Source organism: Poromitra crassiceps (assembly GCF_964638095.1).
Source record: "Poromitra crassiceps genome assembly, chromosome: 3".
In the NCBI taxonomy this organism is placed as follows: Eukaryota; Metazoa; Chordata; class Actinopteri; order Beryciformes; family Melamphaidae; genus Poromitra; species Poromitra crassiceps.
The window spans coordinates 50110438-50128318 of NC_139625.1; the positions used below are offsets into that span (position 1 = coordinate 50110438).

General features: G+C 45.5%; 1 protein-coding gene across 1 annotated transcript in view; it reads left to right on the forward strand.

Annotated features, from left to right (window-relative positions):
• The window catches only part of cdin1 (CDAN1 interacting nuclease 1), an 84633-nt gene extending 71695 nt beyond the window's left edge, over window positions 1–12938 (forward strand). The window contains exon 12 of the mRNA XM_083633453.1: window positions 12731–12938. Coding sequence (XP_083489579.1) covers window positions 12731–12866 — 136 coding nt within the window. The 3' untranslated portion in view covers window positions 12867–12938. The remainder of the gene's footprint in view (window positions 1–12730) is intronic.
• Window positions 12939–17881: the final 4943 nt, after the last annotated feature.

Consider the following 17881-nt stretch of genomic DNA (forward strand, 5'->3'; position numbering starts at 1 on the left):
CATGGGGACTCATCCTGTCTCCAAGCAGAGCTTATAGACATGAGGACTCATCATGTCTCCAAGAAGAGCTTATAGACATGGGGACTCATCATGTCTCCAAGAAGAGCTTATAGACATGTGGACTCATCATGTCTCCAAGCAGAGCTTATAGACATGAGGACTCATCATGTCTCCAAGAAGAGCTTATAGACATGGGGACTCATCATGTCTCCAAGAAGAGCTTATAGACATGTGGACTCATCATGTCTCCAAGCAGAGCTTATAGACATGGGGACTCATCCTGTCTCCAAGAAGAGCTTATAGACATGGGGACTCATCCTGTCTCCAAGCAGAGCTTATAGACATGAGGACTCATCATGTCTCCAAGAAGAGCTTATAGACATGGGGACTCATCATGTCTCCAAGAAGAGCTTATAGACATGGGGACTCATCATGTCTCCAAGAAGAGCTTATAGACATGTGGACTCATCATGTCTCCAAGCAGAGCTTATAGACATGGGGACTCATCATGTCTCCAAGCAGAGCTTATAGACATGGGGACTCATCCTGTCTCCAAGAAGAGCTTATAGACATGGGGACTCATCCTGTTTCCAAGAAGAGCTTATAGACATGGGGACTCATCCTGTTTCCAAGAAGAGCTTATAGACATGGGGACTCATCATGTCTCCAAGAAGAGCTTATAGACATGAGGACTCATCATGTCTCCAAGAAGAGCTTATAGACATGGGGACTCATCATGTCTCCAAGCAGAGCTTATAGACATGGGGACTCATCCTGTCTCCAAGAAGAGCTTATAGACATGAGGACTCATCATGTCTCCAAGAAGAGCTTATAGACATGGGGACTCATCATGTCTCCAAGCAGAGCTTATAGACATGGGGACTCATCATGTCTCCAAGAAGAGCTTATAGACATGAGGACTCATCATGTCTCCAAGAAGAGCTTATAGACATGTGGACTCATCATGTCTCCAAGAAGAGCTTATAGACATGGGGACTCATCCTGTCTCCAAGAAGAGCTCATAGACATGGGGACTCATCATGTCTCCAAGAAGAGCTTATAGACATGTGGACTCATCCTGTCTCCAAGAAGAGCTTATAGACATGGGGACTCATCATGTCTCCAAGAAGAGCTTATAGACATGAGGACTCATCATGTCTCCAAGAAGAGCTTATAGACATGGGGACTCATCCTGTCTCCAAGAAGAGCTCATAGACATGGGGACTCATCATGTCTCCAAGAAGAGCTCATAGACATGGGGACTCATCCTGTCTCCAAGAAGAGCTTATAGACATGGGGACTCATCATGTCTCCAAGAAGAGCTTATAGACATGAGGACTCATCATGTCTCCAAGAAGAGCTTATAGACATGGGGACTCATCATGTCTCCAAGAAGAGCTTATAGACATGAGGACTCATCATGTCTCCAAGAAGAGCTCATAGACATGGGGACTCATCCTGTCTCCAAGAAGAGCTCATAGACATGGGGACTCATCCTGTCTCCAAGAAGAGCTTATAGACATGAGGACTCATCATGTCTCCAAGAAGAGCTTATAGACATGGGGACTCATCCTGTCTCCAAGAAGAGCTTATAGACATGGGGACTCATCCTGTCTCCAAGCAGAGCTTATAGACATGGGGACTCATCCTGTCTCCAAGCAGAGCTTATAGACATGTGGACTCATCCTGTCTCCAAGAAGAGCTCATAGACATGTGGACTCATCATGTCTCCAAGCAGAGCTTATAGACATGGGGACTCATCATGTCTCCAAGAAGAGCTCATAGACATGGGGACTCATCCTGTCTCCAAGCAGAGCTTATAGACATGAGGACTCATCATGTCTCCAAGCAGAGCTTATAGACATGGGGACTCATCATGTCTCCAAGAAGAGCTTATAGACATGGGGACTCATCATGTCTCCAAGAAGAGCTCATAGACATGGGGACTCATCCTGTCTCCAAGAAGAGCTCATAGACATGGGGACTCATCCTGTCTCCAAGCAGAGCTTATAGACATGAGGACTCATCATGTCTCCAAGCAGAGCTTATAGACATGGGGACTCATCATGTCTCCAAGAAGAGCTTATAGACATGGGGACTCATCATGTCTCCAAGAAGAGCTCATAGACATGGGGACTCATCCTGTCTCCAAGCAGAGCTCATAGACATGGGGACTCATCCTGTCTCCAAGCAGAGCTTATAGACATGAGGACTCATCATGTCTCCAAGAAGAGCTTATAGACATGTGGACTCATCATGTCTCCAAGAAGAGCTCATAGACATGTGGACTCATCCTGTCTCCAAGCAGAGCTTATAGACATGTGGACTCATCATGTCTCCAAGAAGAGCTCATAGACATGTGGACTCATCCTGTCTCCAAGCAGAGCTCATAGACATGGGGACTCATCATCAAAGGCCATAGGGGCTTTCTGGACACATCTCCAAAGCACTATGGCCATTGGCCAGTGTTTGGCTTTGGAGCCCTAATAAGCCTCATGTGAAACAGTGAAACCCTCTGAGACATGTCATTTTTCTCTTCCCATATTTTTGCTTCCCTTGTCAGATATAATGAAGGGCATCTCACTCTTTCCTTACACATTATTTAAAATATGTCAATTAGAAATGCATTTACACATACAGACACACACCTACTCATGAGCTCAGTTCTGTACTTGCATGGAAGATACCGTTTGTGGCCATTGCCATAATAAGAATTTATTCTGCTAGCATCAACATCAAGTCTTAATGAATACCCACTCAGTGTGTCATAACTGAAGGGAACGGTCCATTTTAATGATGTAGAGGGCCATTATCGAGGGATGGAGAGCCAATATGTGAGAGAGGATCAGGTGAACTCTGACTGTCTGACTGTTGGCCCTTCTAGAGACAGAGAATGAACGAGAGAGAGTGCATTCATATCAGAAAGGTTGAGTTCAGAAGCCAGAGACATACAGATTGCATGTGAAAGAAGGAAGGATGCTCAGAGAGTCTAGGGAAAGGGTCGTTGAATTTAGTGGGGGGGTCATGGGGCTGCCGGCACTCTTCCATAGTTCCTAACAAAAACGTGCATTGTTCTGTTGTCAGTCATGGAGATGTTGTTGGTGTGTTGTTTTGTTGTATGCAGTGTCCTCCGTGCTGTTTAGACCAAGTTCTTAACACTAAACAGACTAAGCCCAGGCTAGACCACACCTCGTTTGGTTCTGCTCCACATCCAAAGCAGACCAGAGTGTGTCAGAGCGCGTTGGACCGTGACGCCATAGATCTGAGAGGGGACCGGGACACATTACACACAACAACACACACACATTACACACAACAACACACACTGGACCCTCAGTTATGTGTTGCTAATGTGGTCGGCGACATGCTTAGTTAAGGGACTTAACAAGTTCCAAACATTGATTAGGACTCCTCCATTTGGGTTGAGGATGTTTGGGAAACATGGCATTATACAAAGCGATCCTAATTAAGACCAAATGGTGTTTTGAGGCTATGCATTTTATGGTTTGCTATTGTTTCACCAAAATGCAAATAAGATGTGTTTTATGATGCATTTTAGCTCGTCCACAGAATCATGCGTTAATCAGGTTATCAATACAGCTGATTGATACAGAATAGGGTCTGTCAGGTGATAAGATGGTAGGTTGGTGTGAGAAGGTGGCTGGGCTGATAGGAGGCTGTGAGTGGCTCTGAGCTCACAGAATGTGATACTATGCCAGTGGGAGATAGAGGCTGCAGAGGTTTCCGAAGGCGTCACATTTGTGGAGACTGATAGTGCTGTGAGAGCGTGAGGGCTTTGTGAGATAGTGCTGTGAGAGCGTGAGGGCTTTGTGAGATAGTGCTGTGAGAGCGTGAGGGCTTTGTGAGATAGTGCTGTGAGAGCGTGAGGGCTTTGTGAGATAGTGTTGTGAGAGCGTGAGGGCTTTGTGAGATAGTGTTGTGAGAGCGTGAGGGCTTTGTGAGATAGTGTTGTGAGAGCATGAGGGCTTTGTGAGATAGTGTTGTGAGAGCATGAGGGCTTTGTGAGATAGTGTTGTGAGAGCATGAGGGCTTTGTGAGATAGTGTTGTGAGAGGATGAGGGCTTTGTGAGATAGTGCTGTGAGAGCATGAGGGCTTTGTGAGATAGTGTTGTGAGAGCATGAGGGCTTTGTGAGATAGTGTTGTGAGAGCATGAGGGCTTTGTGAGATAGTGTTGTGAGAGCATGAGGGCTTTGTGAGATAGTGTTGTGAGAGCGTGAGGGCTTTGTGAGATAGGGGTGAGGTCAATAAAGGGCTACAGTTTGATACTCCCGTCACCATTTCAGAAAAAAGTGAAATAATGTAAGTCAAATTGAATTCGCAAATACCGGTACTTATTATAGTTTGTTTTAACCTACTTCCAGGTTCCAGATTGGTGAGTTTGCCACATAAGATAATGCAATGGGTGATAGAAAGTTGAAACGATCGTTAAAGCTAATTGTATACTAAAGTAATTGGTTCTTTGTGATTGACAGTATGATTGTGCTAATGCAGTAAACCCACACATCTGTTACTCTAAGCCAGGGGTGGGCAACTGTTTTTCATGGGGGGCCACATGAGAAACCCAGATTGTTGCCGGGGGCCGAACAAATATTGTCACGCCGTAACCCATGGATGGGCAACTTTGATGATAGAGAGGGCCACAAAAAAATGTCCTCGCTACCAGTTTTTGCTGAGGGCTGAACGGCGCCAGCGCGAAACATTTTGGGCATTTGAAGCCAGGTTTAGAGGAATAACTCATTTTAAATTAACAGTTGTGATGTCATTATTCAGTCTTAACCACCAATATTTGATCCTTTTCTCACTCACTCCTATGTCTCTCCCTCTTCAGTGCTTGAAATTAACTTTTTTGACCACCTGCCAATATGGCTGCTAGATTTTAAAGTTACCAGCCAATTCGAATTTCCACTAGCCGAAATGTTTTTCTTGAAATAAACCAGAATATGAGTGGGTTATTTTAAGCTTAAGTATCAGTAAGTGGCCCGGGATTCTCAAAGCCTGTGTTGAGGGTCACACAAGAACAAAAATGCACTCTTGAAGCTAAATAAATCCAAAACCAACAAGTTAATTATTAAAATTTCTACTTCAATGTAGAACAGTCATTTCTTACACATGAGATTACTTTTAGCCTTTTAGTCATAAATATTATTGAAATATATTCCATATTCCAGACTGAAATGCTATAACAGAAGAGTATTGGCCAGAATGACATGAACATTTGGACACTTATTCAGCGGGTATCTTGCATGTTGCGTTCAGGTGCACTGTAAAAAAAAAAGAAATTTTTTTTTTTTTTTTTTTTTTTTTTTTGCAATTCCATCGCGGGCCACACAGGGGGCGCCCGCGGGCCGCATACGGCCCGCGGGCCGTATGTTGCCCATGTATGCTCTAAGCAGTTTAAAATGCACTAGAGTGTCATTTGCAAATACTAAGAATTGTCTGGTAGGTCTTGATTAATCACTTTTGTGAGTTTGGATGATATGCCAGGCAAGGCACAGCAGCGGACACAAAATGGCCGTCCCTCTGCCCGCCTTTGACTGTGTTTCCCCTCTGCTGTGGCTGGCAAAGTGTATCACAGTGTCTCTGGCTCCTGGTAGGTTAGGGTTGAGCTCTGGCTAATTTTGTGGTAGGTCAGAGGGCTGAGGGCAGGTCCTGCTCCAGAGGTTACACTGGTTGCTATGGTTTCCAGATAAAGCACTGTAATCCTCCTCTAATCTCCCTGCACATATTGGCATCTTGCACCAGTGAGCGTAAATTACCTCCTACTACAACTCTCTCTCACACGCACACGCACACGCACACACACACACACACACACACACACACACACACACACACACCAACATAAACTCACAACTCATTCCCTCAACTTGACCTCCCACACCCCTCCTGATCACACATTACACCTACACACTCCCTCATGTTAACCCTCCCAACGCCATGCTACACAAACACATGTACGCATAAAACACACTTGCTACCTCCCAACAGCCACAAAGGAAGACGCAGCACGTCCACGTCATGTTCCATTTCCATAGCCCATCGACAGAAAAGATCAAAACGTGAAGGAGAATTACACCTGGCGGAAGATGTTTGATTATTATTATTCTTTATTGCCTTCTATTTCCCTATTAATTATGGTGCTTGTGTATGTTTAGCAGTCACATGGTCTGCTATGGCTGCTGTGTATTTGTGTTTTACATACCTGTCCTGAGCAGAATTTAACTTTTCCTCCGCCATGAAGATGATGGGGGAGGTGGGGAGAGAAGGCGGCGTTCTATTCTTAGCTCTAGTCATGTTAATAACTTGTCTGAGGGTGAGGGCAGCCGACTCTTCCATTCAACTCCTGTTATTTATGGGACAGTAGGATGTATAGTATGTAGCCAGGGCTTATTTACCTCCCAGTTGGAGGACAGCCCTCCAGGCAGAGCCAGCCTTTACATATCCTGTTTGTGTGCATGGATGCCTGTGTTGTCAGGACTGTCTTCATCACCAGGCTACCTGGCTTACTGCAGACCTCAGACTGCTGCTGCCAGGCCAGTGGAACTAGATGCAACCATATGAAAATTTACCGATGTCCGAAGTCGATCTGTATAAAAACAAGTTTCTATGATAATCATGTACATACTGAAAAACTCATGTAAACACAGTGAATTTGAAAACACAACATCCTTCTTTATTTCTAAAACATTTGGAAAAGCTCATAAATCATAGATTTTACCGCATTGTTTCCTCTCATTATGAAAATTCCGGCCAATACAGATAACCGATATTAAAAGAGAATTTCGTTTTTTTTTAACCTGGAGCCCTCTCCTCACATTAATTATTATCTGACGACTCACCCAGTGTTCTCTGCAGTGATTTGGACCATCGTAGGCGTTGTTGTGATCGAAATAGTACTCCAAGCCAGTCCTTGAATGCGCTCCGTCGGGGCCACATGGCAGCGTGCTGTTCCTCCATGTAAATAGACAGTTTTCTTCCCGTGTTCTACCCATATCGTCATTATATGACCCCTAAAGAAACATCAGACTGCTATTCACCCCCGGGCTATTTCCACTACTCTACAGGGATCTCATTTCCTCATTCGGGCTGAGTTTCACCAACTCTCGTCAAGTCCCGCGAGACTTGACTGCCGGCTGGGCTGTGTACTGACTTGACGATATGGTTTGAACACGGGAAGAAAACAGTCTATTTACATCAGGGATGTCAGAGATACGGCCCGCGGGCCGGATCCGGCCTGCGGGCAGGTTTCATCCGGCCCGCAAGATGTTTTGGAATATAAAATATATATATATATATTATTATTATTATTATTATTAAATTTGCACCCCATTATCATGAACTACGTGTGGCTAATAAGCAAGTATGTCAGTAGGTCATCAGGTGTAAACAAAGCCGCCATGATGCCACGCTGGAATTGAATCGCGCATTCGGCTACCTACCAAAAAACAAAGGAATCAACAAGATCCGTGTCGAAAAAGAAAAAGGTTGACACGGAATGCAGGCAGTTTCAAGATAAATGGAAAGAGCAGTATTTCTTTTGTGAAGTAAATGGGTAAATGAGTCGAATTGATTTTAGTAAAAGAAGAAAATCCGGCCCCCATGAGGTCTCAGTTGAACAAATCCGGCCCTCTACCTAATATGAGTCTGACACCCCTGATTTACATGGAGGAAGAGCACGCTGCCATGTGGCCCCAACGGAGCGCATTCAAGGACTGGCTTAGAGTACTATTTCGATCACAACAACGCCTACGACGGTCCAAATCACTGCGGAGAACACTGGGTGAGTCGTCAGATAATAATTAATGTGAGGAGAGGACTCCAGGTTAAAAAAAAAACGAAATTCTCCTTTAACATTGCTGTTATTTTGCTCATTGGATCGATACCGATTAAAAAAAATGACTAACATCGGCTGATACCGATATATTGTGCTCCCTACTTGGAATACCTAAGCTAGATGTACAGTGACCTGCTGGAGATGTCCTGACACCTGACATGCAGGCACAAACACACAAACTCAAGCTCAGATCAAATAAACTCCTATTAACAGGGTTCCTACTATGCAGGTCTGCAAAGTATTAAAAAAAGTTTATTTTATCATTTCCATGTCTGTCTGCAAAAGTCTGGAAAATGATGTAGTTCAGATCCAATAGACACAAATATAGCTTTTATGTTGTTGTAGAGCCACTTTGAGTCCACAGTTTTTGTTGATGTGAAGAATAATGTTCAGATAGAGGGATGCAGCCACTGTCAGCATGCATTATATCAAATACCATCCAAGATCAAATCCAGTCCAGAACATAGGGTCTGGTTTAAAATATGGAATTTTTAAATCAAAACCGTGTAGGAACCCTGCCAATCATCTCACATATATTCTGATATGTGTGGCTGTGAAGAACAATCTTCATCTATACAGTGATATGACCTAGTTAGCGTATCTGCGTGAATCATACTGAACACCAGACAAAATCTTCAAAACAAATCAGTCTGGGAAAAAGTCTGTAATTTTTGGATTGAAAATGTGTAGGAACCCTGTATTAATCAGCTGCCTATAGCATGGACTTACCACCAGGACTGACCACAGCCATTTCTTACTAATAAGATGATCTCTAGTATGTATACGATGTAGTAAACGATGTATATGAAGTACGTATTTGACCTGGATATTACCGTGTCCGTATGTATGTGTAATGTTGACATTTCTGTATATGTATGGTGTAGTATGGTATATGACATGTATGGTATATTTAAAGCCCTTTGAGACATGACTGTAATAAAGGGCTATAAATAAACTGGAATAGACTAATACACACAATTTCTGTCTTTTGCATTTACTAGGTTCCTCTGTCTCCCACACACACAGACTTGTGTTCCCTCTCTCCCTTTCAGGCCCTTCGCTGTCTGAGTCTGTGCCTTCTGCCTCAGAAGAGGTTGAGCAGGTTCCATACATGCAATCCAGGGAACAGAGAAAAGACTGACTAAAGCTCATGTTTAGCAGTGCGTTACCGGCCTTACCTTGTGACCTGATGTATGGATGCCCAAAACAAAGAGGTCTTTGTGGGGAGACCTCAGACCCATAGAGTTCACAGTCAGGTAGAGGCTTATGCTGTCTAAATCATTGCAGGGGCGTTTGTTTAAAATGGGCCTGTGTGGTATGTAAAATGAGGTGAGAGTGTTTTAAAGTCGAGCGTAAATTCATCTAGATTTTATTGATAATTCATCACGTCGTGTAATGTGTTTTGGCAGAACTGTTCGGCCTCTAGTTTTAGTCAAGCTTTTTCTCACCAAACTTGGCAGATCAAATTAACCTTGATCTGTGTGTTCAGTAGGAATGTTAAACGCAGAGTTTTCAACCATGCTCCTGGAGGGAGCGCGGACTTTGGAGAAAGTGAGAAGGGCAGAAATCAAATGAAATAGTTGACACATTTTTGAAGGTTCTAATTTATAGTTGGTTGTATTTTAATTTCCTTTTGCAGTTGATATTTTGTTTGGATAGAGAACTGTGTGTGTGTTGTGCGTTTAAGATAGAGATTTGAGCTGTGTGTGTGTGAGTGGTTGCTGTGTGTGCAGGCAGGCAGTAATAACACATCCGAGAGCTTTTGTTGGTGAATGCCTTGCTCTCATTAAGATGCCGCTGGAAGCTGCTTGGCACCTGCTTTAAAAGCCACCACCGCCCGCTCATTAACACTAACGACAACACGGCTGGCAGCCGCAATCCACGCCCAGGCTCGTCAAGCAAGCGCCCCCCTCGCTGAAGCAAGCGCCCCCTCGCTGAAATTAGCTACGTTTCACAAACAATTCCACCAACTCCTTCCATAGTTAGGTGTTTATTGGAAGATGGCTGACTTTGACTCTGAAGTGGTGTGTGTATAATAAGCACACGCCAGGTTAAGATGAGCCGGCCCACATAATAAACCACAATTAGCCTCCAAACTCAAACCGAGCCTCCAATCACTTTGTCAGCCATTACAACACAGAACTTCAGAGGGAGTGGAGACAAGTATAGCTTCTTATTTCTTTATATTTACTCTCTCTGGTGACTGTGTGTGTGTGTGTGTGTGTGTGTGTGTGTGTGTGTGTGTGTGTGTGTGTGTGTGTGTGTGTGTGTGTGTGTGTGTGTGTGTGTGTGTGTGTGTGAGAGAGATGCTGCTTGGAACTTTTTCTTGAGAATCTCATACCAGTCATCAGCCTTCTGCCTTGACCCCCTGCCCTCAAACCATCCCCCATCCCTGTTATTGTTTCTATCCACGTGTGATTTTTACCTCAAGGTCCCTGCAGTATTGACTTGTATTAATTCTGAGTCGGATTCAAAGTCCATTTATTTTCTTTACGGTATGGAAAGGCCTTGGTGACACTGCTCCCCTGTGTTTATAATTTTGCTTGTTTCAATTTGTGTCTGGCCTCCCCTGACAGAGCCTGGACATGATGTATCGCACGCCGCCGCCTTATCTGTTGATGTACAGTTTTAACCTTTTCAGAAGGTTGCCTCTCTCCACTCTCTGAACCGCTCCCCCCCTTTCTCCTCCTCCAGCCTCACCTCCCCATTCCACATCCAGAGCGCAGGAAATACATACGGCGCGGCAGGCAAATAAAAAGAAGAGCATAACCCCCTTTTCCAAAGTCATCTAATGTAAATGTTTAGGTTTTGTTTCCATAACATTTCCATATTAAGAGTTGGCGGCCATGTGCCATGTGCGGCGGCCAGGCGTGGAAACGATGAGAGGGGAAAGGGGGCTCGAGCCTTATCCAGCGCTGAGAGGCTGAGCTATGTGTGTGACATTGCGGTGAACTTGCAGCGTGCATCTGCGGGGTTTCTCCGGGGCTGTTAGCTTTGGCCTGTTTGCTCATAGATACAGCACCGTAAATCACACACTGTAAAACACCCAATGCAGGCATGGGGTGCAGGGGCATGTACCGCTTTAAGAGCCTGTTGGAGAGCCGCAGTAGTGTGTGTGTGTGTGTGCGTGCATGGCATGCGTTTGTGCACATAATAGTCCCATATTTTTGTCATGTCTGTCTATCTGCATACATGTACAGTATGTAGAACATGCACCGCCTCAAGGCCCAGTCACAGCACAGCACAGTTCATGCATGCAGAGGGCAATGTCATGACAGCTGATTCCAGCACTAGTATTGGTAATTTATGCGGTTAAAATACCTTGTCAAAGTTCTAAGGTTAACCATCTGAGTATTTATAATAAGCTCATAAACTATCATCATGGGAATGACTGAATGATGATCCTATAATTATTATTAGGGGTGTTTGAGCCAGTATTTTTGATAGGAAACGACTGATCACAAGTTTTATGCACTTTACCTTGGGGCTGAACTTATGCTGTTCTCCGTGGCCCTTTGGCCAGCTTCCTGTCTCGGTCTCAGGAGAGCACACAACACTGTTAACTGTCTGCAGATAGAGTGTCTGGGACCAGACCACGCTCTGCTCAGCCAGCCCCCCCAATGACCACGCTCTGCTCAGCCAGCCCCCCCAATGACCACGCTCTGCTCAGCCAGCCCCCCCAATGACCACGCTCTGCTCAGCCAGCCCCCCCAATGACCACGCTCTGCTCAGCCAGCCCCCCCAATGACCACGCTCTGCTCAGCCAGCCCCCCCAATGACCACGCTCTGCTCAGCCAGCCCCCCCAATGACCACGCTCTGCTCAGCCAGCCCCCCCAATCTGTTTTTGCATGTGGGGGCTGAGGTGCTCTCTGCTCAGAGTTCAACTGTGACATGTCTTTATGCATGGCAGCTAATGTTCAAAGAATAGGTCTGATCTATATGAGGCAGAGGGGGCCGCCAGTGGCTCTTCGGGGCATAATAAATAGCTTGAAAGATGATTTATCGCTTTTGTCAGGAGAAGTAGTGAAATAACGTTGCACATCCCCGGTGAAAAACTCCACTGTTTTAATTGTTTCTGCACCTTCCAACAGACCTTCAGATGTACAATAGTGCCTATAAGACACAGAAGCAGCAACGGATGAGAGGAAGAGAAGAGAGCAGGACAAAAGAAAGGAAAGGAAACAATGAAAACACCTTGCATTTAAATATTGTTTGAACTTGACTTGGCATGTCGTCATTATTTATGGTTCTTTGGGAACTGCAGTGCTCGCCAAGTAAGGCAGAGTTGCCTTGGCGTTCAAAGTGAATGTGAATGAAACAGCTGGACACTGTTGGACTGGCTAACACTAGCGGATGCTGTGTTTAAGTCTGAGACTTTCTGTTGAACTCTCCGTGGCTCTGCTCTGCGCCAAAGGCTTCCGACGACAGGTTCCGGTGGCCTTGGTCGAGCTTTGTTATTTCATTCACTGATTATTGTTATTTCAGTGCCATTGTAATGTGATGGAGTGTGTATCACTCCGTCAGAAAGATGTTATCTTCCTGGCGGCTATTTGTTTGATTCAGCACAAGTTTCCTGGATGGTGATCAAAGCAGTACACCTCCACTACCTTATCGCTGATAGATCAATCTCGCAAGCGTTCCATCTTTCTATCTCTGCTGTTACTCTATTTCTGCCAACATCTGGCTGTGTAAACACAACCAGTCTCCCTTTGTCATGTCTCCCAAATCCAAAGTCAACAGCCGTAAGCTTTTGGCAGGACTCATTTTAAAACAACTACAACTAATTGATAGCTACTTAAGAGCTCTCTAAGATGACAGCAGTGATGAAGTACTAACAAATGACTGGTTTTGTGTCTTTTGTGTTGCTCTGCAGGTTTGGTCCGGGCCTCGTCATCTACTGGTACGGTTTCATAGGAGAGCTGGACTGCCAGAGAGACAGAGGGATCCTGCTCAAAGACTGCTTCCCCACTGACATCGTCACCCTGTGCCATGGCACCCACCAGGACTGACTGCCACGTCACCCTGTGCCATGGCACCCACCAGGACTGACTGCCACACTGCCACAGGAGCCAGAAGGAGGACAGTGAGAGTGAGAAGGGATTAGTAGTGGAGCGAAAAGAACACAACTGCCACTCGGTGTGGGAGGGAGAGAAGATGGGAGGATGAAAGAAGGGAGAGCAGGAGGGAGGGAGAGAAGATGGGAGGATGAAAGGAGGGAAAGCGGGAGGGAGGAGGGCTGAATAGGAAGGGTTAATCTGCACTGTGCAGGGGTGGATACCTAGATCCGGAAGCAATTTAGCTTGCCTGCAGTGTGAGACTACCGGCAAAAAATGTGCCCTGAACTCCAACTGACCCTCTCTCTCTGTCTGTCTGTCTGTCTGTCTGTCTGTCTGCCTGGCTGGCTGTCTGTCTGCCTGCCTGGCTGGCTGTCTGTCTGCCTGGCTGGCTGGCTGTCTGCCTGCCTGGCTGGCTGTCTGTCTGCCTGGCTGGCTGTCTGTCTGCCTGCCTGGCTGCCTGGCTGTCTGTCTCTTTCTCTCCCTCTTTTCACTATCTCTCTCTCCGCCCCACCCCACCCTTCCCATTTCTACCACGTATACTTACACAGCAACATTCTGTGTCTCTGCCAGCATAGGGTCAGACTCATACCCTTGTGTGAAAACGCTGCCTTGGAGCCCTTCCTGGCTGCAGTCAGGCTCCTGGCCCCTGTGTGGCCCCTGCAGTGGACAGCCAGGGGGGGCAAAGCAGGACATCGGGCCCTTCCTTATCACACCCAAGGCCCTGGCCTTTGTCACTCCTTCCTCCTCCGTTCCATAGGCAGATAAGAGAGGTGCGGTCCGGGGGCTGGGAGGTACGCCTGTCTCTCACCTGCGTCACTCACTGCCCTCTCGTCACACTCCAGGGGGGTCAACAGGATCATTTCTGATGAAGGTTCGACCTGACAGTGACCTCTTTTGCTGCATTATAAATTCTGTTGAGGCTTGTGAACGTGGATGGCTGATACATTGTTGTTTTGCTCATTCACTCCTTGCAGTTTTTGCAGAGTTCTGGGTTCTTGATCTGCCAGTTTAGACTGGTGCAGGACTTTGACATATGGTGTTATACAGTATAGACTGGTGCAGGACTTTGACATATGGTGTTATACAGTATAGACTGGTGCAGGACTTTGACATATGCTGTTATACAGTATAGGCATGGTTAAATCATACTCTGGCATTTTATAATAAGTCACATTGTTGTATAAGCTGCACTTCTATATTGTATATACTGTGTGTAGTATAATATAAGCTGTTAGCTAACCGTTAACGTCAGCTAGCAAGCCAAGTAGTCTGTTACAGTATTCTCCATACAAGGGATTAATACATCTGCTGAGCCAGAGAGCTGAGGTCACATTCAAATAAACTGCTAATTAATCAGGTCTATATGTCATCACCATGAATGCGCCCATGAATGGGACTGTACAAAATGTCTACATAATGTTCTGTCCATGTTTTATGCTCCTATAATTATACAAGCCTGTACTTTACATTGTACAGTGTGATTTTGTATATGCATTTTCGATTGATAAATAAATAATTAATGATTTTGAATATTTTCCTGGCATGCATATAAACAACAAACACAATTTGTAGATGGAACTGTACTTTGTAAACAGAAGCCATGCGAGTGCCAACAACAGGTAAACAACTGATTTCCATGTAAAGGTGCGTGTGACTTTCCACATTTTTACAGCCTCAGTTCCTTTGATGAGCACTTACTAATGGCAGAAACACAGCTGGGCACAAGTCAACATCAAGTTGAATGATGCTTTTAGGGGCAGATATGCACTGTCTACAGGGGGTCGCTGTCCTGTCCTCCTCTTTACTGCACACAAAAAGGATAAGAGCAAAGAAGGAAGCTGCCACCACGTGGGAGAATGAGTGTAAGAAGGCATAGTGGCTTCTAAGTAAAGAAGACTCTTCTCATTTGATAACTTGGATAGTGCCACTCTAATGGAGACCCATGAGTCCAGAGGCTCCGCAGCTGACCTTCAGTATTGACCTATTGTCCTGCAGAGAGATCAAACTAAGCAACCCTCCTCTCTCCAGCTCTCCTCCCCACCGCAATGTAATCATCCCCAGACCTGACCTGCTCCACTTCTATTCTAAGAGAGGGGAACACTCCCCCACGTACACCCAGCAAACCTTATTGTGTGTTTGTGTGCGTGCGCATGCATGGCCCAGTCCCAGAGTTAGAGATATGGCATGGGGGGGGTTAAATACCAGTAAAGTGTTGCTTGATTTGTTACCCTTAAACCTCTAACCCTCAGCCGGCTCCCATCTAGGCCTTGATCCCTCCATGAGGAGGCCGCTGGGTCACCGTGGGGTCGCCAGGCGGCCATGGCTTCCTCTGTCAGGCCCCCTGCTCCATGTGGTACAAAACAACTGTCCCCATGTGTCCAGTTAAACTCAGCCCTATTGCCTGGCCATGGAATGCTTAGACATCGCTTTATGACTCCTCTTGGACACAAAAACAGAGCTATTTTACTCTGGGAGGGAAAATACTGTGTTGAATAAGAGCAGAAAAAAATGGAAAACAGCAGATTCAGTTCCTCTCAGGTTTCAAGCCTTCCTGCCATTGTTTTCCAAGATGGCTGTCGCACAAAAGAGGAGCCAGGGTCAACTCCTATAAATTAGTTTCTGCACACAATGCAAACTAAATACAGCTTTTTTTAACCCCACTTCAAAGACAAGGGCCCGCCATCAGCGTCAGCTGACGAGATTTCCATGATGTGGCTGCAAATACAGAAAAAAAAGAAAGAGCTTCCATCTGATGATTTTTGAGAGGCAGGCATCTTTATTTTGTTTTCCTTTCCCTTGTCGGCTGTCTCATTTTAGATTCATTGTTCTTGTCACAACAATGGGGCACTCGAACACTCTCCAAATATGGCCAGTTTGGAGAGGCTTGCTCACTTCCTGGGGCCAGGAACCCAGTGTTCTGGAGAAACGTGATCCTGAAGAGGCCAAAGCATCCACTGGGAGCAACAAGCAATAGACTTGGTTTGCAAATTGCTCTCTGCTCTCACAGATTTCAACATATAGTGCGTTTTCATTCAAAATAAATAATAAATAAAAAGGAAATGCTGGTGTAGAGTAATGTATGAGCATTAGTGGCTTTCTATGTTGGGTTAAAGAGGAACATTTGAAAACTAATGATATGTATATTATAGCTTGCTACTGTACTACAAGCCCAAACTACATGGAAAATAATTTAGTAACACATTTTATTCAGCATTCTACTATTGGTTACATGTGTTAAATCTATGAGTCCCATGTGTCAGATTAGTGTGGTCCACTTCACGGCGTCCACTCGATCTGGCTTTGGCCCGCAGGCTATTAGAAGTCCACTATCCACTCAGATGTACATCTTGGCCCAATCTCCTCCAAATCCTGCTGTTTTATGCCTCTTCAGCCCGGCTGCTAGATAGACCACTGAGACAGAGAGAATGTGAGAGGAGGAAAGAACCAGAGAGAGACAGAAGGCTTGGTTCCATCCCTCCAGCAGACCACCAAACGGACTTCCTCCAAGGTACTGGGTTATTTATGTGGAGAGCGCTCTGGCCTGTTTCTGCCCCAGGCTGCACACTGCTTTTAGTGGGGATCCTCTCAGCCTCCTCCAGCCAGCCAGACATCAGAGGCTGGAAATAAATGAAACCTCTGGTGGAAGAGTCAGCCGAGCCAGTGAGAAATTAAATAGTACTTTTTTAGAGGGCTTGAATAACAGCACTGGGAAAATAGGCTCTCTGTGCACTGAGTTGAAGGAGATACTGATATGCTAAGAGATTACATTTTTGTTTGGCTTTTATTTTTAGGAGGCTCTGCACATTATTCAGAGCTTATTATTTAAAAGACAACAGTGGATCATGAGAAAAATGGTCTGAGGGGATTTGAAATGGCAAAACAGTGTACCTTTGATTGACAGGCAGAGGGCAGATGGTATGTTTGAGGGGAAATTGAACAGCTATGACCATGGGCTATGACACATTCATCCACACAGACAGGTGGGGGGTGGTAGGGGGGCTAGTTGTAGTTTAGACAGGTGGGGGGTGGTAGGGGGGCTAGCTGTAGTTTAGACAGGTGGTAGGGGGGCTAGCTGTAGTTTAGACCAGGGCCGGCCCGCCCTATATGCGAACTAAGCGGCTGCCTAGAGCCCCGGGAGATGCCAGGGGCCCCCTGATTTTTATTTTTTATTTTTTAATAAACATAGGCTTTAATATTATAGGCTGTGTAGTTATTTATGTTTGTAGTTTAAACAAAAACATAAATACTGTAGGCTACATACAGTACAACACAAAAGGCTGTTATTTACCTTTTGTCGCCACCTGGTGAGTAAATATGTAACTAAAACCATTAAAATTGACAACCGGTCCTGCATGTATCTACCGGTCCTTGGCACAAAAAAGGTTGGGAACCCCTGGTTTAACTGACCTGGCAACCCCTATGGCTGCTGGGTTCTACACGCTTGCTTGACACTGATAGGGCTACAAACGAGCGTCATCATCATCACCACGTTTGTTTGTTTTAAATATTCCTCTAAATATGGCTAAAAGTCCAGAAAACGTCAAACTCCCCTCCTTACAGCACCCCCTACTTAAAAAAGTACTTCCAGCGCGGATGCCCCCAAACCCCCGCCCCTGGGAGGGGGCCCCTAATCTATATCCTGCTTAGGGCCCCCAGATGGCTAGGGCCGGCCCTGGTTTAGACAGTTGGTAGGGGGGCTAGCTGTAGCTAAGAGCTTCAAAAACAGAAACTTCAGAGCTCTGAACACCCTGCAAAAATCAGTCCTGTCACTGATGTGACACCAGATCACATGACACCCTGCAAAAATCAGTCCTGTCACTGATGTGATACCAGATCACATGACACCCTGCAAAAATCAGTCCTGTCACTGATGTGACACCAGATCACATGACACCCTGCAAAAATCAGTCCTGTCACTGATGTGACACCAGATCACATGACACCCTGCAAAAATCAGCTCTGTCACT